We start from the raw sequence: 22,297 nt of genomic DNA, 5'->3' as shown, positions 1-22,297 counted from the left end.
ACTACTAATCAAAATAACTTGTCTAGGACCAATTTTAGCTAAAGTTGGAGCCATCAGGATTTCTATCCTATGGATAAAATTGCGGATAACATCATATATTTGAATCAAATTTTGGTGTCATTTCAAAATTTGAGTATGTTAATATCAAACAAGTTAAATATAAATAATGTACTACACCCAAATAAAAATTTGATACTTGTACAGTGGAATGATATATTGATTCTTGTCGGGACGGTTCTTAGAATAATAATATTTAAAAAAATAAAGAAATATAAAAAGAAAAAGGAAGATGTTACATTGGATGATAGGGGTAATTAGGTAAAATTCCAGCTTTCAACTCGCAAAACCTCTCAAGATCGTTATATGTACGGTACGCGTGTTACGTATGAATAGCAATTTTACAACTAATGCGACTCAATCGGGACGGCATGAATGAAGAGGACATATGGTCGACCTGACTGAGGGGAAAGGCTTCCCAATCCCCATCTTCAATTTGCAACCGCTGCATTCTTGAAAATATCTTCTTGCTCGTCAAAGTTCAAACCCTCTTCTTTCTTTTTTTTCTTTCCCCTTTATGGAATTGAAGAAGAGGAGATGAAGATGCTTGATGGTTTATGTCTATCCGAATCCGCCATTGGAGCTCTGTCTTTTGTAAACTACACCCACAGTCCATTATACCTTCGTGGGTTTCCGATACTGCGGAAACCCATTGTCGCAATTGCGCCAAGGAGAAAGAAGCTGGACAGAGTTATAACGAGAAGCGCTTTAAGTGATGGCGGTGGCGTTGTTCTTGATCAAGAGTTTGAATTTAAGCCTTCGTTTGATGAGTATTTGAAGGCCTTGGAAACTGTTAAGATTGATAGAGATAATAATGGTGATCGTAGTAACAACAATGATAGGAAAAAGAAGAGTATAAAGAAAATTGTTCGAGAAGAAGAGAATGGCAACGATGAGGTGACTGCTGTTCAAGAAAATTCAAGAAAGCGTGTTCTTCACAAGAAAAGTGCATTCGTTCAAGAAGATTCAAGAAAGGATGTTTTTCGCCGGGAAATTGCTTTGGAAGTGGTTAAGAAGAAGCAGGATAAAAATACCAAGAGTCTTACTCGGAAGAAAAGTGATAGCACGGAGGGTAAATTCTTGGATTTGGAAAGAGCTGCATTTAAGTCACTGGAGTGTGAAGATAATATCGTCGACAAGCCAAGAATTTCAAGGGTAGACATGGAGGAGAGAATTCAGAAGCTTGCTAAGTGGTGAGTAAAATAAGCATACAAAATTGGTTAACCATTTACACTTGCTTGTATAATATTTTCTGATCGCCATTCTTGATTATCTTTGATGTAATTATTTATGTATCTATACTGTTGCTATTTCTGAATTAGGGTTGTGTTTTGTCTGTTGGGTTTAGTAGAAACTAGAATGCGTCTCACAGGAATCAATAATTTCACCTAGGAAGGATATATTTCAGTCTATGCTTGACATGCTATACTGGTTTCTAATTCTTAGAGACTCACAATAGGTTAACTTCATGCCCTCTCAGGTAAGACCTCATTGTGCAGTTTCCATTATGTTTGCTTTTCAATCTCCCAAATTGTCGAAAGTACTGTGAATAGAATCCCCTGTTATACTCACAGTAAATAAAGTAGTTTACTTCTACAGTTTGAATGGTGCAGACATTGACATGCCAGAGTGGAAATTCTCTGAAATGATGCGAAGTGCTCAAATAAGATTTTCAGATCATTCTATTTTGAGGACTGTCCAGATATTGGGTAAGTTTGGAAACTGGAGGCGGGTGCTCCAAGTCATTGAATGGATGCAGTCACGTGAGCGCTTCAAGTCCCACAGGATACGGTATTTTCTCCCTTCTCCTTTGCCTACATTTTACCTCATTAATGTCCAAACTGATGATTTACGGGGGGAGAAAGCTTTGAAGCATTTCTCAGGTTGCCATCTAGTGACAGAGGCACACTGTTACTCTCAGTCTTGCCTTTAAGTCCATCCTAATCCGTCTGTTAAATTACTTGAGGGATTCCTGAGAAACCATTGTGGACATACTTAGACTAAAAACTTGATTTCAAGGAGTTGACTGAAAACAGAATCCAATGCAAATACAAATTTATTCAAAAAGTTTAATCATTAATTTGTCGGTGAATAAGTGGCTTAGAAAAAGAGAGGGTCTTAGAAGGCTTCATTGAGGATTATCTTGGCTGATAAAAATGTACCACCCTGTCTGGAAGAACCATGTTTCAGATGCTTACATGTAGTATGTGATTTCTTCGCGGAGAAACCAAAGAACTGGTAGATCTAAGGGGGCACAAGTTGTCTCTGTTTGATCATCTTTGGAGGGTTACAGTTACCATAAATTTGCTATAGTCAAACATGTTAACTAGAGTAGCATGTTATGGATCTAACATGGTCTTCTCCTGGTAAAATAGTTTTGGATGGCCATATGAAGTTTAGAGATGTGTAGGTGTGATAAAGAATATCTTTCTGTTTTATGTTGTTACTTTGAACTTGGAATTTTGTGTCGTAAAATTAATCGTTGTATTCCCTAGCTATTGTTGGATATATGACATCCTCCCAGTTCTCTGGCTACTGCTCCTTCTGTCTTGGGAAACTGTAGCTTGCATCAAGTTCAGAGCTTGACATATGATGTACAGAAAGTAATTATCTAATCATAGTTATATGGTGAAGACTTGTTTTCCTGTTTGTCCATGTTTTCCAGACATATTTATACTGCTGCACTGGATGCTCTTGGAAAAGCTAGAAGGCCAGTGGAGGCTCTCAATCTCTTTCGGACAATGCAGGTAGCATTTCATATTATACATCCTTAAATTAGTAGCTAATGAAGACGGATAACTAAATCATTGAATTTTCTTTTCTTTTTCCTCTTTGATCACTCCTATAGGAGCAAATGGCTTCCTACCCTGACATTGTGGCTTATCATTGTATTGCTGTCACTCTTGGACAAGCTGGGCATATGAAGGAACTATTTGATGTGATTGATAGCATGAGGTCTCCTCCCAAAAAGAAGTTCAAAACTGACTTTCTTGAGAAGTGGGATCCACGATTAGAACCCGATGTAATTGTCTACAATGCTGTAAGTAGCATCTGGTAGTGATGTATCTTTCTGTTTATGAACCATTATCTTATTGTGCCTAGAATGACTATCTCTTGTAGCTAGAAACTATTATTCAGTCCACCGGTTGTTGCTGTTATATGCTATTGATCTGTATAGTATATACGCTTCATGTGTGCTCCCTTCCAACAAATTTTTTTAATTTCTTAACTGTAGTATGTCCCGCAGTGTAAACATGGCTGCCGGGATATAGACGTCCTTTTTTATGCAACACAAATAGCTTCCAATAACTGGTTTGATAATTATATCAAATGCTTCATACTTGTTTAATTTTCCTTCCAGGCAGTTTAATTTCTTATACAGATCTTCAACTCTCATTCATCTGTTACATATCAGATCTTGGTGTTGCACAGCAATTGTTTAGACACAGAAACAATTTTCTTGAGGTTTGAGTTGTCCAGTTGCTATTTCTCAACCAGGTCCTTAATGCTTGTGTTCGGCGTAAGAAATGGGAAGGAGCTTTTTGGGTCCTCCAGCAGCTAAGCCAACAAGGTCAACAACCTTCAAGCACAACCTATGGGCTGGTTATGGAGGTAACGCCCTAATGCTACTGCTTCTCACATCATCTGCAATATGCAGTTGCGATCAAAGATTTCACTTTTCCTTTTCCCAGCAATCTCAGGAGTTCCAGTATTCATTGCTGGCAACTACCATAATCTTCTATAGTATTTTATCCATAAAAGTTAAAATGCTTACTTGCCCATCCAATCTTAACCTTGCTGTTTGGTTTCTTACATGTCTGCATCATGAAAATAGTTTTTCTTGACAGCATAGTTCTGACATTTTCCTGACCAGACGATGCTGATAAGTAAAGATGAGAATACTCGAAAAATTCATGGCTTGTCATTTCTTGCTTTGTGACATACATTAATTTCGTGACCCACTGAGTTGAGTTGCAGTGAGGAGCCCCGATATACCATACTCAATGTCTAAATCCTCTAAGCTTCAAACGAAATAGATCTAAGATCCCATTAGGGGTTATGCTTTGCAGCCTTTTCGCTGGTGACCTCCAGATCATATGATGCACAGGGGCCATCTCAGTGAAAGCAGCTTGTTCTGCTGCTTTCTCTTCTGCCCGCAATAGACATTTGCAGTCTATTGATGATTTTTCTGTCTTTCAAGTTAAAAACATGAAATTGATTGTTTCTTACAGTCTTGACAGTGGAACCTTGTCGTTGAGATTTCTGGTAGTATTATGAAGAGTTCTGTTTTTTTTTTTTTTTGGGTTGGGGTGCGGTGGGGAGATCCTCTACTTATATAGACTGTTTGTTGGCCGCAAAAGTATCTGTCGCAGTCCTCACTTAACTCAACTTGAGTTCTATCTAAAAAAATTAGTGCTGCCTTTACATTGACATCCTCTAACGACTTACATAAATTTATTCATCTTGGACAGGTGATGTTGGCATGTGGCAAGTATAACTTGGTTCATGATTTTTTCAAGAAAGTGCAGAAATCATATATACCAAATGCTTTGATTTATAAAGGTACTTTATTGAAATATTTCTTAAACCTATAATGCATGCAAATGGATTTCCCCCATTAAATGTCCTATTATCTGTAGTTCTTGTGAATGCTTTATGGAGGGAAGGCAAAATTGATGAGGCCATAATGGCTGTTGAAGAAATGGAGAAAAAAGGAATAGTTGGTAATGCTGGTCTATACTATGACCTTGCTCGATGCCTTTGTAGTGCTGGAAGGTGCCATGAGGCACTAAAACAAGTAGGTACTTTTTAATTTGTTATGCATTCGTGTCAATAAATTCCTTTTATTGTGATTTTAAAGTCAGTCTAACATACTTATGTTAACTAGAGTGAGTTTCTGACGGTGCTTCTCCATTGATGGCAGTTTGAACTTATTGAATTCTATGGTATAGTTCTACATCATTCTTGTGATTGTTAAACTGGAAGTTTATTTGATCATGTATTCATGCTACTGATTATTTGTTGGTATTGTTTCGCATTATGAAGCTTACACTCTTCACAGAGTGTGCAATGGTGTCTCTACAACTATTATGTTTCTGCTGCTTATCTCGTATTTGGAAGTACAGTTCCCGAACTATCCATGGGGGACGTATAGAAATTGAAATCTTCTGCTTTTCTCTCATTTTCCTTTTTCTTTTATATTTCACAGATTGACAAGATATGCAAAGTTGCAAATAAACCACTTGTGGTAACTTACACTGGTTTAATTCAAGCATGTGTGGACGCTGGCGATGTTGGTAATGGGGCTTATATCTTTAATCATATGCAGAAGTTTTGCTCACCCAATCTCATAACATGTAACATAATGCTGAAAGCTTTTCTTGACCATGGGATGTTTGAAGAAGCGAAACAGTTATTTCTAAGTTTATTGGAAAATGGCAACTTAATTCGCCATGAAGAAGATTATAAAGTTAGGGTTATACCAGATATCTATTCGTTCAATACAATGTTAGATGCTTGTGCTTTGGAGCAAAAGTGGGATGATCTCGAGTTTGTATATGCCCAAATGCTGAAATATGGTCACCACTTCAATGCAAAACGTCATCTTCGGCTAGTACTGGATGCTTGCCGTGCTGGAAAGGTATTCTACTCAACCTTAACTGCAGCTCCTTAAGTGTTGGATGGAATAATTATGATATCAGCCTAGAGAATAATTTAGAACAGGGTGACTCTTTTTCATTCAATTGCTTTTCCAGGTGGAGCTATTGGAAATGACGTGGAAACACTTGGTTGAAACTGAAAGGATTCCACCATCTCTGCTTGTCATGGAAATGTTTTGCACGAGACTGGAGCAGGGTGATTATACTGCTGCAGTCTCTTACTTGACTAACTTTGCTTCTGTGGAGTCTCAGGTGTTTTCCCGAAAATCTTGGTCGAAAATTTTCATTGAAAATGGCCACCGGTTTGAGGAGGGTACCCTCGATGCGTTGGTGCATGAGGTGAGCGTTTCCCTCGCCGAGAGTGAAAACGTTCCACTTGAGCATCTGATTGACTCTTGTAGAGAATACTTAAGCAGCCGAAGAACATCAACTGATCCCAAGCAAACTGAAATAGCATGTAAAATTCAAGAAGTTGCTGCTGTATTGTGAAACCCATGTAAAATTTGTGTACTACAGCTAGCTGTTGAAGATTGCTGGCTCTTACAGATGTAGTTAACGTTGTCCCGGCAAGTAGACGCTGATAATGGGGAAGTCATCTCAGATTATCCAAAAGAAAGAAGATGTGCTGAAGTTAGTTGCTAACGAGAAAAACCTTGAGCAGCAGCACCGCATTGTCTTATGGTAAGGGCCGATGGGCCATGGAGCTGCCGACACGTGGGCCATCCGTCGAGAGAAAATAGGTGTTTGTAATTTTGAAGTGATTGGGACATTAATAACAAAAAGTTGCTCGAAATGAATGGCATTGGCTGCTGGGCTCCCACATTAAGTTGACCGCAATTCCGGAGGTTGAATGAATCATTGGACGTGCATATGATTTCCATTTCCTCCTTAAACAATATATACGTCAACGTGCTTCCTTCCTACTTTACATATTTTTCATTTAGTTTTTCTATGTTTGGTTTGTTCTTAAGATGACTCAAACTCCAACGACATATTACTTATTTCCTACTTCACTTTCATTTGAAATTCCCACTGCGTCATCTTAATTTTCAAACTCAAATTTTGTAAACGGAATTGATCTTATGTGGTACGCTTAGACGACTACATCCATCTTTTTGCACTTAAAGACCGACCCAACAAAGAATATATAGACAACAAAGTGGCAGTCAACAAGAAGAAACAATGAGACAATTCAATTGAAAACAGAGTGGAGGACAGTTGGTAATGATTAAGAACACATGCTTGCCTTATTCTTATATCATCAACTTGATTACACCTAAACTTAGCCGTATCCTAAGATCCAAACCATCTCTATTTGTATTGGGACTCAACCCACTACCAATGCTTAATTGAAAACTCCTCATTCACACCTTTTCTTTAATAGGATCATACGGTGATTTAATTTGAATTTGAAGTAAGTATCATTAATTTAAATGGGGATAGTCTAAAAAAAAAGTATATCGTTTGAAATTAAGTATTCTTTTTTGTTATGATTTGCATCCAATAGTATGATAGGTCTCCTAAATTCAAATTCAACTACAAATCTCTTAAATGATCTTGCAACCACAAACTTGACGAGAACTATACCAAAAAATTCTCTAGTTATAGTCATTCGCTATTTCAGTTAATAAAGTTATTTATAAGATAACCATTTTCCTATTCTGTCAACAAAATTCGGATATGAGACCAAATATGTTTGATTTTTTTTTTCCTTATAATTTTAAAATGAAAAAATAAAAGTATTGAGCCCTTGTCGTATAGAAATTGAAAGTGTAATTTCGTGTATCATTTAATATATGGAAAGTAACAATTAATAAATTTGGGATTTATATGGAATTTTTTTTTCTCTAGGATTAGGGGGTATGTATATGTATGATATGGCAACAAGTTTGCAGGTGGATGGCAATATGCACTATCTATCAGGTTTTATTGATTGTCTCTTTCAGTTGCAAGAATGCAATGATCGGCGGTCAACTCTCTTCTCTCTCTCTCTCTTATTCGGCTTATTTTTTTTATTCTTTTTAAAAGTCTTCTTCTTAGACTTAGACTTAGTCGTAATTAATCCTATTGACGATTTAATTAATCTGCTTTTATATAACGTGTTTTATACACATTAAATTACCAAAATAAGTATGCAATTATTAACTCAGAGGACAAAGACTGACTGACTCACTCAGTATTTTACGCACAGTAATAATGTCGGTAGTGTACAAATACATTCACCTCCACAAACTTGTTCACCATTTCAATCAATAATAAATAATTGGGCTTTCTCTACTTTAATTGCTCACCTTTTATTTCTATTCTTTTTCGCTTTATTTCTCATTTCTTTTGGTATTATACTCTTTCTATTACTTTTCTTTTATATATATATATATATATATCATCTAGAAAATAAAACTATGATACGTTTAAAAGAATTCAATTTTATTAGACCTATAAAGGGAATTAATGAGTACTGTGTAGTTATTAAGTCCATCTGTTCTGCTTTGATTATCACATTCATGACACAATTAATGCACCCAACAAATTTCCTTACCACTTTCAACTTTATTCTTAGAAATTATAAAATACAGAATTTGTAACAAAAGTTTCTTCATGAAATAACGGCACTGATGTTGTTTTGGGAATGAGGTCATGTGTCTGTTTTAAATGTTTAAATTGTAGCTGATGGATAAATATATATTTTATATTATTTAAACACGAGAAGTTTAAGTAATATAATAAAAAATTAATCAAAATTGCAAGTCATGTTATAATGTATGTAATTTTTTTTTTTATTTTTGTTTTAATTAGGAAAAAGAAAAACGAAATTGGTGAGGAGGAGGTGGTATAAAAGGGAGTAGATGGGGGACTGGGAGAGGGGTAAAATGGTAAATGTAGTCGTCCATGACACAATTAATGCTGGGGCGTTTTTGTACTAACATGAAGATTAGATGGGTAAAATTGAAAAAAAGCGTGAGTGCATTAGAATTTTCATTACACGTGGCCCTCCAACAGAGGAGATGATTCTGTACACATGCACGACAGTTGGGCTGTGCCTGTGCACCGCCTTTGTTGTTTCTTTTAGAAAAAATAATGTTCCTTCTTCTACAGAATCTTGGTTATATTGGGACACCTGTTGTTCTCCTCATTTTCATTGAATTATCCCACCCCACCCCACCTTATTAACTTAAATTACACCAAACATTTGATATCGTAATTCAGTAATGGACTAAAAAATGAGTGAATTATTGCAATATAGATGAATTTATGGCGGGCAGAGTATATTCCGGTGGTTTTGAGAGGGGTGAAAAGGGGGATTCCGACAAAGCTCAGCCGGAAGATTCATAGTATAAAGCTCCATTGTCAATATTATTTATTATCTAATCTTTTAATAGAAAATCACATAATCTTGACACTTGTTTAATTGTAGTGTATATTAATTGTTTCTTTTTTTTACTATTTGAATTCACTTTTTTTCTTAATTCTGATGACTATTATTTAAATTCGATCATATAAAACAGTTTATTAGAACCATTATATATCTAAAATTTTATCAAGTTATAATTTAATTTTGAAATTATGGTGTCGGTGAATCAATAGTTTCAATTCTAAACATATTTCTCAACATTTAAGGATGATAAATTAAAGCCCGAAAGATTTGGTAATATAAATAGTGCAAGAAATTAATAAGGAAAAAAGAAAAAGGACAGGAAAGGAGTGGAAAAAGCAAAAAGAGGTTGAATTGGTCCATTGTCAAATTTCGCTCTTCTTCTCCCCATCACATCAAATCATGGGAATTGGGTTTTGATGATTTCTCAAACCTCCCCGCGTCCCCTATTGTTTTTTTTTTCTTTTTAATTTAATTGGGATATAATAATAATAATTGTAATTTGTAATTATAATAAGCTTTCTCTGTTGTGCTTTTCCTATTGGCAGCAAATTCAAAAACATACGTTTGAAGCTGAAACAACACCGCCACCTGCTCTCTCTCACCCCTTTTCTTCTCTCTTTGTATGTTCTCTTCTCTCTGCCTTTTTTGGGTTTTCTTTCAACTTCTCTGGTAATGCGCCGAGGTGGGTTCATGTCGAAATTGAATTTTGTTGCTCCATTTTCAGGGTTTTATGTTTCTATTGTTGTTCGGTGATTGAATGGTTCGGCATTGGAGTCATCGTTCTTTGTCCGTTTCTTATATTGCACAACTTTCTTTTCATTTGTCCTTTTCGCCTTTTCAGATCTTCTGATCATTCAAATACATGCACATAGATACTGAGAAATTTTGAGGGGAAAAGGGATTTCGTTGATCGCTGTTTTAGTTGCGCCGCCCTGGGCTCTTCAGTTTCGTCAATTATTTTTATTTTTATCATTGAGGTTTTTCTTTTCTCTTGGGTTTAATTTTATGGTTAAATTTGTTTTCATTCAAGAAATTTTGCCTGTTCTATCGGCTGCAAAAATTTTGATTTTTCTTAGGGATAATTGGGGTTGGGATTTTGATTGGTGTATGTTGGATCTTGACAGTTTTGGCGTTTGAAATCAAATGCATGTTGTGCTTGTTCCGTTTGTTTTCACTACGCTAAATGCCTTCAAGATCGTTCGAAATTCGTATGTTCTGTTCTCTCTGTTTCACTGGTGGTGGAGAATTTGACATTTGCATTAGATTTTCTTTCTTCTTTCAAGAAAAAGGAAAAAAAAAACTGGGTTGAATTTCTTTCTCATGTGTTATTATACCCATCTTTTTCGACAGAGCCCTGCCTTAGTTTGATTTCCATATGAACTTTTACCTTTCCTTAAACTAGTTATTTGATTAAGGATCTGCTTTTTTTAATTCTTTCGCTGATCATTGTTTAATATTTCGAAATTTTTGTGGCAGCAGATTTGAGGATTCATAATTGACACTGCATGAGTTTATCAGTCGACCATTGATGTCAAGATTTGAGTTCTAGAATTTTTTATTTATTGGAACAAAAAAAGAGGTTTCTCAATGCTGAGTTTTACCAGGACAAGAACTCAGCAGAGGTCGAATAGATCTATGTCTTTAGGAGGTGGGCATTCGTTTCAGTTTGCTTACTCTGCTTAGCCTTCATTATTTCTATTGGGCTGTTATTGTACTGCTTACCACATACTTAATTTTCCCAATCAGTTCTGATTCTGGTCTCTCTTTGTTTCTCAGGCATGGATTATGCAGACCCAAAGAAGAAGAACGGTGTTTGTGGGAAAATCCTAATGGTGTCCACCCTTACAGCATTATGCATTCTTATGCTCAAGCAATCCCCAAATTTTAACGTCCCCAGTCAAGTAATTTATATTTATTTTTATTTGTTTCATTTCATCTGATGTTCAAAATGCCATTACTTAATTTGCATGTTTATGCATGACTATCTTCAAGATTAAAGTGGTGATGAGTGATTTATTACCTCCCATCTTGCTGCTGATGCATTGTGGCTTTCTTCTATGAAGTAAATGTTAGTTGTAAATTTTAGTGCTTTGGGAGCTGGGGCGTGTAAGAGGAACCTCACATCCTTCATGCATCATCCAATAGTTTGCTGGTACATTACATGATATTAACTTGAGTTCTTAACCCATTGAAATTGGAACTTATGTGGAAAATCAACTCCTGGGAAGTTGATGTTTTGGACCAGCGAATCACTTCCAAGTATTTAGTTCTTTTAGATGGTATAACCTGTTCATTTTTCACTATTTTATTCAGCTACAGCCAGAAGTATCTTTCTCTACTTTGAAGAAAGTCATTTATCTGCTTCAAAATATCCCAGAGTCCAGTTTCATTGCTGATGCTTTGCCGTTAATAAAGAGGAATTGAAAATCTTGACTGTGTTGTTGCTTGCTTTGTTTGGCTTCCCCTACATGTGAATTTTCTGTTTGCATTTCCTTCAATTATCAACAAGCAACTGAAGCTTTACTTTTTCTTGTTTTGGGTTTTATTTGCATCCTACTTATGTGTTTGAACAATGATTCTTTTTACAGTTTTCACGTCATGAACCAGGAGTCACTCATGTCTTAGTCACTGGAGGTGCTGGCTACATTGGTTCACATGCTGCATTGCGGCTTCTTAAGGATTCCTATCGTGTGACTATAGTGGTATGTATCTGATATGGACGGTTTAATTCTGTGATTTTTCGTGGAGCTTGAAAAGAGCATATTTTCATATGACAGGATAATCTTTCACGGGGGAACCTTGGTGCTGTTCATGTCCTACAACAACTATTTCCAGAACCAGGGCGACTTCAGTTTATTTATGCCGATCTTGGTGATGCAAAAGCGGTAACCTCATAGTTCCATTTGTTCATTATGATTTTCTTTTGTGTGATGGGTTCAGTTATCATCCTTAACTCCCACATTGATTGATATTCAGGTGCACAATATTTTTTTGGAAAATGCATTTGATGCCGTGATGCATTTTGCGGCTGTGGCATATGTTGGAGAGAGTACTCTTGATCCTCTCAAGTGAGTACCTTTTAATATTATTATAGGTTGTTTAAATATGGAAAATGGCTAAACTATTTAATCATGCATGAGAGGTAGAGCACACATCTACTCCTTGGCTCTTTTCCTTGACATAATTCGTGTACTAACTATTTTTACAAAACAGGTATTATCACAATATCACATCAAATACTCTTGTTGTGTTAGAAGCTATGGCAGCTCATGGAGTTAAGACTTTGATTTATTCTAGTACATGTGCAACTTATGGGGAACCTGAAAAGATGCCCATTACAGAAGAAACTCCACAGGTGAGATTGCTGAAGTTACACTTGCAGTGTAACAATTGCTGTTATGTTGGGTGTAATTTGATGTATGAGCTGCTATTGAGCAACCTTCTTTCTGTATCAAGTTGTCCACTTAGCGCGTTTTTTTTCTTTCACATCCTGCAGCTTCCAATAAATCCATATGGAAAAGCCAAGAAAATGGCCGAAGATATGATTCTGGATTTTCATAAAAACACAGATATGGCTGTCATGATTTTGAGGTAGGTATTTAATATTTTTGTGACCTCATTTCTGCCATGGTCAACTCAGTACTCTTGATTCCTAGTTGTGTTGAAAGTGCAGAAGTACACAGTAAATTTCTGCAGTTTATGGTAGAACCTGCTTACCTTTTCCCACCTTATTGCATTTGCCAACTTCAGTTTCTCATCTTTGCAATGGTGTGCTAATCAAACAGAACTGTCCACACACTTGGAACCTTCTTTTTATTTTTCTAATGCATTCAGAGGACAGCAATACTGCTTGTTCTAGATTCATCTTCTGTGTAGTTTCTACAGAAAGTCTTGTTTGCACTGCTGGTATATAATGACTTCAATGGGGCTATACCTGTAACATTGAACATTAAGAAACTTGGTGTTCATTAATCACTACCAGTAAGGTGGAAATTCCATGCCTGGAATGATCGTGTATTATCTTTCTCAAATTATTTCTTTAATATATCAGATACTTCAATGTGATTGGTTCTGATCCCGAGGGACGGCTTGGTGAAGCTCCCCGACCAGAACTGCGTGAGCATGGGCGTATATCTGGTGCTTGTTTTGATGCTGCTCGTGGAATCATTCCAGGTCTTAAGGTCTGTGAATCTTAGCTCTACTTTATAATAATCCATGGTGTTAATCTGTTGTCACTTGAACAGCACCCTCAACTTTTGTGGTTGTGGACTTGTAATTTATTAACAGTGGAATAAGTATTTTGTCTGCTGGAAACTGCGTAACTGGTTGCATCTGAGTTCTTCCTGGTTCTTTCAAAACGATGTTGTTTTACTCAAATAATGTATTTCTTTCTAATGTAGGTTCGAGGAACAGATTACAAGACTTCAGATGGGACATGCATAAGGGATTATATCGATGTCACTGATCTGGTTGATGCTCATGTGAAAGCTCTGGAGAAGGCAAAACCCAGGCACGTGGGCATCTATAACGTTGGCACAGGAAGAGGTAAGGTGCCCTTTAAATGTCAACGTTTATGCCAATTGATATGGACATGTTTCTGAAACATCTCATGTAACCTCAGGGAGATCAGTGAAGGAGTTTGTGGAGGCTTGTAAGAAGGCAACTGGTGTGCCCATAAAAGTCGATTTTCTTCCCCGCAGACCTGGTGATTATGCAGAAGTATATAGCGACCCGACCAAGATAAAGAATGAACTGAACTGGACGGCAAAACACACTGACCTTCAAGAAAGTTTGCAGGTAGCATGGAGATGGCAGAAGGCGCACCTTAATGGGTATGGTACCCCTTTGGTGATGTCTGCGTAAATAGAAGCTCAAGATTCATATTCGTAGTGGAGGACTAACAAGAACCCTGTTGGAGACCTAATATTTTTGCTGATTTTAGTAGCGTTGAAGCAGTACGTTGAGGCTGAGGGGGTGGGTGGGTCTGATTTCTGGTGTATTCTTTTATGTCTCTATTCGATCTACATTGCATAGAGCAGTAGGAAGCTTCCCATTTACAGTATGCAATCAAGACAGAATTATTTAGTTCAATAATAGTGCATGGCCGATAGGTATAGTTTATTTTTGTATAATATCTCAATTTTTGTAGCAACATCTGAAGCTAGCAAATCCGTCTGATGTCCTTTGAGGTACTACATTAATGAGCTATAATGGGAAGTTTGGAGATGGATGTATATTCGGCGTTTCCACTTTTTTGCTGGTTAGTTAGAGCAGCCGATACTGTGAGAAGAATGAGATGATAGAGCATTCAATTGGCCCGGAAAGGCTAAGGCCGACTCCAACAATGCTCTGCAACTCAAAATGCTGAAAAATTTCTGAGCCTCAAAAGTAGAATCATAGCTGAAGACGGTTAATGGAGATCACTGCCCTTTGCCAAAAAGGTGAAAAGATTTAGTCAGCAGAACAACTAAAAAGTAAACACTCGCGAGAAAAATTGGAGATGCGGGGTATCGATCCCCGTACCTCTCGCATGCTAAGCGAGCGCTCTACCATCTGAGCTACATCCCCGTTTGTGGTGGTAACTCGCTCTGTTTTTTAATGACTGTAAATTTTAGAATTAAGAAAATTTTTTTCATGAAGTTTTCACATAATTAGAAGAAATGGGTATTAGAAATTTTACTTGCAAACCGTGGAACATTCAACTTGTCAAATAGTCAGGCTAGCTACTCTACAATCTTTGGCTAGCCTCTGTAGCACAAAATAAGCTATTTACATAATATAATGTTTGGATTCATTTTCGAAGTGTTTTATTTTGTTTTATGAAGATAGAGAGAGAAAAATAAAGATAAATATTATATGTTTAATGTTGTGTTTTGTGAGACAAAAATTACTATTCATTGTCAAATAACTGTCAAATCATATTTTTTTATATATATATTTATGTATATATGTGTGTATATATATATATATATTTATGCCAAAACATCTGGGTATTTTTGTATGATGACAAACATTGAATATGTTTTGACTTATTTTGAAGATAACTTGAAAATGAAAACAAACATTATGTTTATCGTTTTTAACAGACGCATAATCCACTCATCTTTTGAGAAGGTGAAAAATCATAATATGAAAACTTTAGAAGCAGAAATATCGGATGTCGAGACAGACTCATTAACCAATAACTCAAGCAGGACACCAAATGGAGTGTGTATTTCTTTGAAACTGCAGTTTGACATTATTTCTAGCTTTTGGTTGGTATATTTCTCTCACAGCACTTTTTAAACCAAAACCAAGCATCATAATGCCAACACGTGTTTACGTTTACTCATCTGGATGTGAAATTTGGAAACAAATTATTCAAAGTCGACTACAATCATAACGCATTAGCTGGAGCTCATAAGACGACTGTATCCCTAGCATATAAAATTCAGCAATTATTTCGCCCCCACATGGCTCAAACAAAACATATACCAGTAGTCTATATATTGAATTTTGGCAGATCTAACGTCAAAACTCCAAGTTCAATAAAACAAATAAGCATCCATATGATCAATTTCCATACAATTCTCTCTCGAGCTGTTAGAACAAAATATATTTCATTTCCAGGAAAGAAGGACAAGACAAACAAGCAGGCCATTTTTATCACTCTTCATGCAGCCGTTTGAACTGCTCTATCAAAACTCTCTTCTGCGCTAGACAAACGTTTGACAAGTAGGTGGTCTGGGTGAGACAATTTCAATTGGCTGCAAAAGATCATAGCTAGTGTCAGAAATTACATAAGCCCTTACATGAAAATCTGCACAACACAGAATACAAATTCAACAAAACCCAAATTCAAATGGCCAAAAGAAGAAAGAATCAATGAACCAGGAAGAACTCATATGCAACCCCATTTATATTTGACCCTTTCCTTGGAATTGCTCCCCTTGAGCAATATCTCAGGACTACATTACAAGGTTCACCAACCTCAGCAATGTCCTTTAAATTTCAAAATTATCATAAAAAAAAATGTAAGAAGAGGCGGCTGTATAGAATGGCCTCGGTAGCAAAGCAATATCGAGGGCACCATGATGCACCCCACTAAGGGAAGCACCTGGTTTTAATCTCATGAACCAATTTAAAAGCCAAGCTGCAGGTTTTGTATTTTATAGTGTACCTGAGATATCGTGATGCTGATTTCCCCACATGAAGACTACAAACGACCAGATTGGCAAGAGTTTCTGGATCCTTTGCATCCTGTACAAACAGTCAAACCTCAAATTAATACAGGTTAAAAAAAACAGCAGACGCTGACAAAATATAAAACCTAGAGCATGTTAGGAGTAGGTGAAAAAGAAAAGGAAAAATAAACATGAAATATCATGATGAGGAAGTTGAGCAAAAATTCAGACAGGTGGCAGGTCTCGCAGCCATGGGACTGTAATCCTGATGGTAAAGTGTTAAATTTATAGACGAAAAGACTACATATACAACAAGGAAGAAATTTCCACATTATCACACTAGAAGACAGTTTTAGGGACATTAAGAAAAGCAACAGATTTACACTCCACCTTGTTTAGGGCTTCAAGCAAAAGAGTTTCTGCTTCATCAAAATCCCCCTTGTGCATGCAGCAAACAGCCTTCCCATTCAGGAGCAAACTCGTCATTTGATACTTCTCTGAGAAGTCCTGGAAAATAAGATATGCTTCCTGGATCTTGGAACCACCCTAAACCCAATTAACAATAGGTTAGTTGGCGGATCATCAGTTTTAGTTGGGGAGATGTATGTCATGAAACAACACATACCACAGCCAAGTTCAGCCATGCATTAGCAAGCTGAGTTAGTGGATGATCTTCATCTATTCCTTGCATGACCCTTAATTGTTTTTCAGCATAATCCGATCGGTGCATCTTAAGAAAAATTTGCACATTTAAAGCATGCCTGCAATAGCAGTAATAATATCAAGCTTGCATTCATATGCATCACATGTTTTGTATGCTTCAAGATGTGATGTCCAAAATAAAATAACCGGACTCACAGCTCCATTGTTCCTCCAGCATTTGTATGCTTCAAAGCTTCATTATAATCCTGTTCGTGCAAGAATATAGTCCCTGCAATAAGACGTAAGCTGGGGTTGTTTCCAATGGCTGGATCTGCTAACCACTCATGGAGACTTGAAATTGCCGTTTCCTACAGAATATGTAAATGCTGATTTTAGTTATGACAAGAATGATGCAGCAGTTTACCAAGAGGCTTACTACTTCCACATTGTTTGTAAAACCACTTTCCACACAAGTTATGTTCAACAAGTTTGACATTGACAAAAAGGATTGGAAACCAACATTTGCTATTTCATTCCTAATATTCATATATAAAGTCTATTAATTTTCTAGATGAATCTGAATACATGCACATCACTTTTTGTCCATCATGCTCAAACAACCATTTTGATATGTTCTAATCTCGGCTCGTCAGTTGTATAATAGAACACAGAAGTTCTACTTCTAATGTCTCCCATCAATTTTTTCTATATACCCAGTTAACACACTTGCTAAATGGAATTAATGTGCTCAACAACTTTAGTATCTGAATGGAAACGCATATTCCACCTCAATACTTTAATTCTACCTTCTCAAATACAAACAAAAGCCACCTCCTCATATATCCTAAAGTGTGGGATTGAATAAACCATGTTAATGTGAACATCATCTCCTATAGAAGTAAACCTGTCCACTATCTGACCACCCAAAGTGGACTGTAATTTTTTTCTTTTTTAACTGAATTGCTAATTGTATGTTCCTAAGGATAAAATCACTACATAAATCTTCAGTGAGGTGTTGGAAATTTCAGATCTACATCCAAAACTCAAATCTCCAGATTATATAAAAGAATGCAAATACATATTTAATACCCACATCCGATGAATTTGAGAAAGTAAAAGTAAATCGGCAACAGAACTATTAGCAGATCATCAAATAATTAAAGGTCAGTTAAATTTGAACGAGAGAACAGGACAAGTCACCTTGTTTTCAGGGCCTGACAGATACAGAGCTAGCAATTTCACAGCCTGAAGTGTCGTTGCCGCAGATGAATCAATCTCATTTATCACAAGCTGCGCACCCGGAAAAAGAACAGACAATAATCAAGAAACTTCACGATGTACATCGAGCATATATACTTGATCTCATAATAAACAACAAATTTGAAATTAAATCACGAAAATATTCTAGATTAAGTATCAACAAGCTCAAAGTAGATCTTGAACCGATCTGAAAAGTCGATTCTACCTGGTAACTGCCGAGAGCAATGTAAGAGCGGTAAACGATGGAGTCTCTCTCGACGGCGTCGTCGGGGGAAAGATTTGGAATTTCGCTGTTGTTGATAGCGGCCTGATACGCTCCCAAGTAAAAGTTGTTCCTCAATCCGAATAAGGGGTCAGGTCCTCCGGCCATGTTCAATTCTTCTTCCTTTATCTTACTTAAAATTTCTGGAAAAGATCAGATCTTGAGTCGAAGGAGATGAGAATGCAATCGAATCAAACCCACAGTATGGTACAGATTCAGATGATTTTTGAATAGGGAAGAATACAGAAACGGGGTTTACATTCGTTTAAGTCGGTGTTCTTTCAACACGTTTCCGCAAATAAAGTCGCGTTTGTTATCCGAAGTTTGAGTAGGCTGGCGAACTTGGGCTGCCACTTAAGGAATGGCCCATTATATGACGAAGCATACTGTTTTGGGCCCTATCCAACCTCATGGCCCAATTCGTTTTTCTTGCATGAGAAAAAGAAAGAAAATAGCTGAAAAATAAATATTTTGCTTAAATTTTAGGAATTTAAATGCTAATTAAAATAGTTTGTTTGATTGCTTTACACTATTTGTTAATTCTTACTTTGATCATAAACTTGAAGGATTAAATTGAAATAAAATTTAAAATATTAAAAAATGAGATGGCGATAAATTTAAGTAGCAAACACAATCCATTACACAATTTTCCCTACTATATATGATGGCATAGTAGTATTTTTCGAAAATCAACGAGTGTATTACATACAATATCAGTTTAAGTTCTTTCGACTTTGGCTTTTAATATTGCGCTTTCAGGTGTTTTGATAATCTTTCATTGTTGACCAAAGGCGCTCGAGAACAACTAAAATCATGATTCATTAGGAAAAACGGGCAAACGGCAAAGGCCGAAGGCAAAAGGCATCTTTTAGGCATATAGTAAGGGGGAGGGTACAAGCCTTTATTTGGATCTGGGCCTTTGTTTTTCCCGCGGGGGCGCAACAAGGGGGAAACCCCCCATCGTTCCAGGCTTCTGAGGAAGACCTGTCACTTGCTTCAACTCATTAGCTCAGGTGTTTGATAATCTTTCATTGTTAAACTTAAGATTATCATGGACTGTTCTTAATTGCTGCACTTTCAAGTGTTTGATAATCTTTTATTGTTAATCTTGAGATTATCACAGACGGCTTTCATTCATTGCACTTTCAATTATTTGATGATCTTGAGACTATGAGGAATGGCTTCCAAGTGTCTGATCCTTTCATTTTATTCATAAGCCTCCACATGGATTATGTTTAGATGGTTTTATTGGACTTTATCCAAATTCTTGAGAAATATAGGGTAATTGATAAGAATTATTCATTGCAATGTGCATTTGTCCTTTACACATACAGATAAAGTGCTGGTGGTGGTGGTAGTGTTGCCGTGAGGATGAGGAGTGACTAGTGTGTGAGATGGTGGGGAAAAACATAGGTTGATAGGCCCAACCTCTACAGTTGAGTTGCTCTTGTCGGTCTAATGCTGTCATATCATTTAACAATAAATCATTGCATTAAAAACCATATTACAAACACATTATCCTGGATAAAGATACATTAGAAAATTATAATGACAGGACAGGAGGCGTGGAAGATTTTTATTCTCTTGTTTGGATGGCTACTCCTAATCTTTCTGAAAAAATATTACAAACTGAAAAAGAGAGTTTCATTTCAATGATGATATAGGCGGACGGGGAGACCCTTTTGGGGCTCCGGCATCATGTCACCTTCAACCTTTTCATTCGGGTCAACCACTTCCCATTTGTAATCCTTGACAACATTGTGAACAAAAGCCAGTATTGCTAGCCGGGCGTACTCTTTTCCGGGGCACATTCTTGGCCCGCCTCCAAATGGAACCGATGTGTATGGAGGAGGTGCTTCGCTTTCCTCATACCTTGATGGATTAAATTTTTCCGGGTCCTTGAAATACTGGGGGTTCATGTTCGTGGTGCTCACTGTCCAGTACACCTAAACAACACACCAAGAAAAATTCTACTTTTTAAATATTTTCAATGAAATACTGGAAATGGAACAGTTAAAACTGCAGGTGGGAAGTGATGAACGAGCTGTTGTTTCTCTGTAAGAGAGAGTAATACCTTCCAGCCCTTTGGAATTGTGTAACCAGCATAACTGAATTCTGTCAAAACTTCTCTGAAAGTCCCCTGGAGAGGTGGAACCAGTCTCATTGTTTCACATATCACGTTCCAAGAGTACTTCATTTTAGACATATCTTCCCATTCTAGCAATTCCCCTGCCTTCTTCGATGCCGCAATCTCCATTTGTTCTGCACGCGACGCATATACAAACAAACCAGCCCATCAGAAACTCAGTTACTATCAGACGTCTGTAAAGAGAAATTTTCAAAGGGGAAATTACCTGCTCGGACTTTTTCATATATTTCTGGATTTAGGCCAACATATTTCATCAAGAATGTAATAGTGGTAGCAACAGTGCTATACCCAGCAGTTAGCAAACCCATGATTTTATCAGCAATCTCGGCTTCGGGCATGGATTTGCCACTCGGGTCAGTAGCAACGATCATATGCGACAAAATATCCAGCATCGGGCCTCCAGATGCCATGGCCTGTTTCTTCTCCTTGATTACAGTTATCAATTCCTTCCTAATGGCTGCCGCCGCCTTATTTGCGCGGTAAAAGATAGTCCCAGGAACATTAATCATGAGGCAGTGCATACCCACGGTAACATCATCGAAGTATTTTACAAGCCTGGCTATCCTCTCCGGATTATTGATCCCCAGGAAAAACTGGCAGGCAAGAGTGAGGGTAATAGTTTTGGCTAGAGGGTAAGCTTCCACCACGTTCTTTCCTTCGCAGTGAGTCTTCAGTTGTTGTTGCGTGACAATATCCATTTTTGCCAAGTACCGCATGAGGGCTTCGGGCTTTAAGAACCCGGGTTGCCGGATTGTTTTTGTCTCGTCGAGGCGTTGGGTTTCAGGTGGTGGCGGCGGCGCCGCCTTGTCTTTGTAAGAACGGAAGAGGTGTTGCATAGGGTGGGGGCGGAATGCGGTGAAGTACTTGTGCTCATTGGAGAAGAGGAATTTGTGTCCATTCGGACCACAAATGACGGCAGTCTTCTCCCCAAGGATCTTGGTCTTGAAGATATCGGGGGAGTACTTCTTCATCCTGTCGCCCACGAACTTCTCCGGCTTCCCGAACAAGAACTCGACCGACTCCCCCAAGATCGGCCAGCCGAAACTCCCCGGAGGAAGCTTAGCACCGGCGTTGTTGCGGCGTCGGGAGATGAAAACAAGAGAGAGAGCAACAAGAAGAAGAGAAAGGATAACAGCCAAAACCTCCATGGCTGGTGACCAATTATCTTTACAAGAAAAATGGAAAAGCAAAGAGGTAGTTTTGGAGAGGCAAATGCGGAGGGTATTATATAGGAGGAAGTTGTATATCTGTAGCAATTTATGGATGAATATGTCTAAAATTAGTGAAGCCCGTCAAGATTGAAGAGTAACTATTTGATCTGGGAATTGGTCTACAACTGCATATTATATTTCACATTGATGCATCACAAGATTTTTATTATATGTGAATAAAAAGTAAACACACATATATATATATAATTTAATGTCATATTAAAGAGAGCTATAAACAGAACCCCAACTCATTTATTGCTCCCTCTCTCATATTAAATGCTGGGGCTTCCTTGAAAGTACAGAGAATCGCTAATGATCCCATTACCATTCACCCACTCTCTTTTTCTATTTTAATGTACTAATAGTTGACTTATTCTTTTAAAGAAAAAAAACAAATAGGCGGGTCATATGGATTAATATGATATGTGTTAAGATTAAAAAATTTAGGTATATTAGAATCATCCAAGAATTAATTTTGTTAAACATTAACAAAATAATAATTCCTTTTTTCTTCTTT

General features: G+C 37.1%; 4 protein-coding genes and 1 non-coding gene across 10 annotated transcripts; 2 read left to right on the top strand and 3 right to left on the bottom strand.

Moving 5' to 3' along the window:
* The first annotated feature begins 409 nt into the window (after positions 1-409).
* EMB2279 (pentatricopeptide (PPR) repeat-containing protein) lies at positions 410-6,743 on the top strand. Its single transcript, XM_011098442.3, has 9 exons — positions 410-1,250; positions 1,657-1,848; positions 2,723-2,804; positions 2,906-3,097; positions 3,556-3,669; positions 4,530-4,620; positions 4,698-4,855; positions 5,267-5,698; positions 5,814-6,743. Exons 1-9 carry the CDS (start codon positions 595-597, stop codon positions 6,204-6,206), a joined length of 2,310 nt encoding a protein of 769 aa, XP_011096744.1. The 5' UTR covers positions 410-594; the 3' UTR covers positions 6,207-6,743.
* Positions 6,744-9,494: 2,751 nt separating this feature from the next.
* On the top strand, positions 9,495-14,327 carry LOC105175836 (UDP-arabinose 4-epimerase 1). 6 transcript variants are annotated; one of them, XM_011098438.3, is made up of 11 exons: positions 9,495-9,713; positions 10,573-10,741; positions 10,870-10,994; positions 11,682-11,795; positions 11,871-11,978; positions 12,070-12,161; positions 12,307-12,448; positions 12,590-12,684; positions 13,145-13,274; positions 13,494-13,638; positions 13,715-14,327. In XM_011098438.3, the coding sequence occupies exons 2-11, from the start codon at positions 10,681-10,683 to the stop codon at positions 13,954-13,956; spliced, it is 1,254 nt and encodes a 417-aa protein (XP_011096740.1). In that variant the 5' UTR covers positions 9,495-9,713; positions 10,573-10,680; the 3' UTR covers positions 13,957-14,327. The 6 variants fall into 6 exon arrangements, with proteins under 6 accessions (XP_011096740.1, XP_011096742.1, XP_011096741.1 ...); XM_011098440.3 differs by having other exon boundaries at positions 10,570-10,741; XM_011098439.3 differs by having other exon boundaries at positions 9,495-9,775.
* Positions 14,328-14,588: 261 nt separating this feature from the next.
* TRNAA-AGC (transfer RNA alanine (anticodon AGC)) lies at positions 14,589-14,661 on the bottom strand. The gene has a single exon. It is a non-coding gene; the product is annotated as a tRNA-Ala (tRNA).
* Positions 14,662-15,550: 889 nt separating this feature from the next.
* On the bottom strand, positions 15,551-18,683 carry LOC105175835 (Coatomer epsilon subunit). Its single transcript, XM_011098437.3, has 7 exons — positions 18,364-18,683; positions 18,099-18,188; positions 17,115-17,266; positions 16,882-17,017; positions 16,647-16,802; positions 16,253-16,332; positions 15,551-15,839 (listed from the first exon to the last, which is right to left on the bottom strand). The coding sequence occupies exons 1-7, from the start codon at positions 18,526-18,528 to the stop codon at positions 15,746-15,748; spliced, it is 873 nt and encodes a 290-aa protein (XP_011096739.1). The 5' UTR covers positions 18,529-18,683; the 3' UTR covers positions 15,551-15,745.
* Positions 18,684-19,889: 1,206 nt separating this feature from the next.
* On the bottom strand, positions 19,890-21,885 carry LOC105175834 (beta-amyrin 28-monooxygenase). The gene is made up of 3 exons (XM_011098436.3): positions 20,775-21,885; positions 20,495-20,682; positions 19,890-20,366 (listed from the first exon to the last, which is right to left on the bottom strand). The coding sequence occupies exons 1-3, from the start codon at positions 21,715-21,717 to the stop codon at positions 20,070-20,072; spliced, it is 1,428 nt and encodes a 475-aa protein (XP_011096738.1). The 5' UTR covers positions 21,718-21,885; the 3' UTR covers positions 19,890-20,069.
* Between the last annotated feature and the right edge of the window lie 412 nt (positions 21,886-22,297).

Source organism: Sesamum indicum, linkage group LG12, assembly GCF_026168435.1.
Source record: "Sesamum indicum cultivar Baizhima isolate 11 linkage group LG12, ASM2616843v1, whole genome shotgun sequence".
Taxonomy (NCBI): Eukaryota; Viridiplantae; Streptophyta; class Magnoliopsida; order Lamiales; family Pedaliaceae; genus Sesamum; species Sesamum indicum.
Note: the sequence above shows the minus strand (reverse complement) of the source record. Positions and strands in the feature narration are given on the sequence as shown.

Bases quoted from the DNA above. Each gene is read 5' to 3' on its own strand.
- EMB2279 (XM_011098442.3), top strand. From the start codon at position 595: ATGAAGATGCTTGATGGTTTATGTCTATCCGAATCCGCCATTGGAGCT. The intron at 1,251-1,656 runs GTGAGTAAAATA...TTACTTCTACAG, and splicing joins ATTCAGAAGCTTGCTAAGTG to TTTGAATGGTGCAGACATTG. The intron at 1,849-2,722 runs GTATTTTCTCCC...CATGTTTTCCAG, and splicing joins TTCAAGTCCCACAGGATACG to ACATATTTATACTGCTGCAC.
- LOC105175836 (XM_011098438.3), top strand. From the start codon at position 10,681: ATGCTGAGTTTTACCAGGACAAGAACTCAGCAGAGGTCGAATAGATCT. The intron at 10,742-10,869 runs GTGGGCATTCGT...TTTGTTTCTCAG, and splicing joins TAGATCTATGTCTTTAGGAG to GCATGGATTATGCAGACCCA. The intron at 11,979-12,069 runs GTAACCTCATAG...ATTGATATTCAG, and splicing joins ATCTTGGTGATGCAAAAGCG to GTGCACAATATTTTTTTGGA.
- LOC105175835 (XM_011098437.3), bottom strand. From the start codon at position 18,528: ATGGCCGGAGGACCTGACCCCTTATTCGGATTGAGGAACAACTTTTAC. The intron at 17,018-17,114 runs GTGAGTCCGGTT...CTGCTATTGCAG, and splicing joins GCTGGAGGAACAATGGAGCT to GCATGCTTTAAATGTGCAAA. The intron at 16,803-16,881 runs GTATGTGTTGTT...AATTGGGTTTAG, and splicing joins CATGGCTGAACTTGGCTGTG to GGTGGTTCCAAGATCCAGGA.
- LOC105175834 (XM_011098436.3), bottom strand. From the start codon at position 21,717: ATGGAGGTTTTGGCTGTTATCCTTTCTCTTCTTCTTGTTGCTCTCTCT. The intron at 20,683-20,774 runs GTAATTTCCCCT...CGTCGCGTGCAG, and splicing joins ATATGAAAAAGTCCGAGCAG to AACAAATGGAGATTGCGGCA. The intron at 20,367-20,494 runs GTATTACTCTCT...TGTGTTGTTTAG, and splicing joins CAATTCCAAAGGGCTGGAAG to GTGTACTGGACAGTGAGCAC.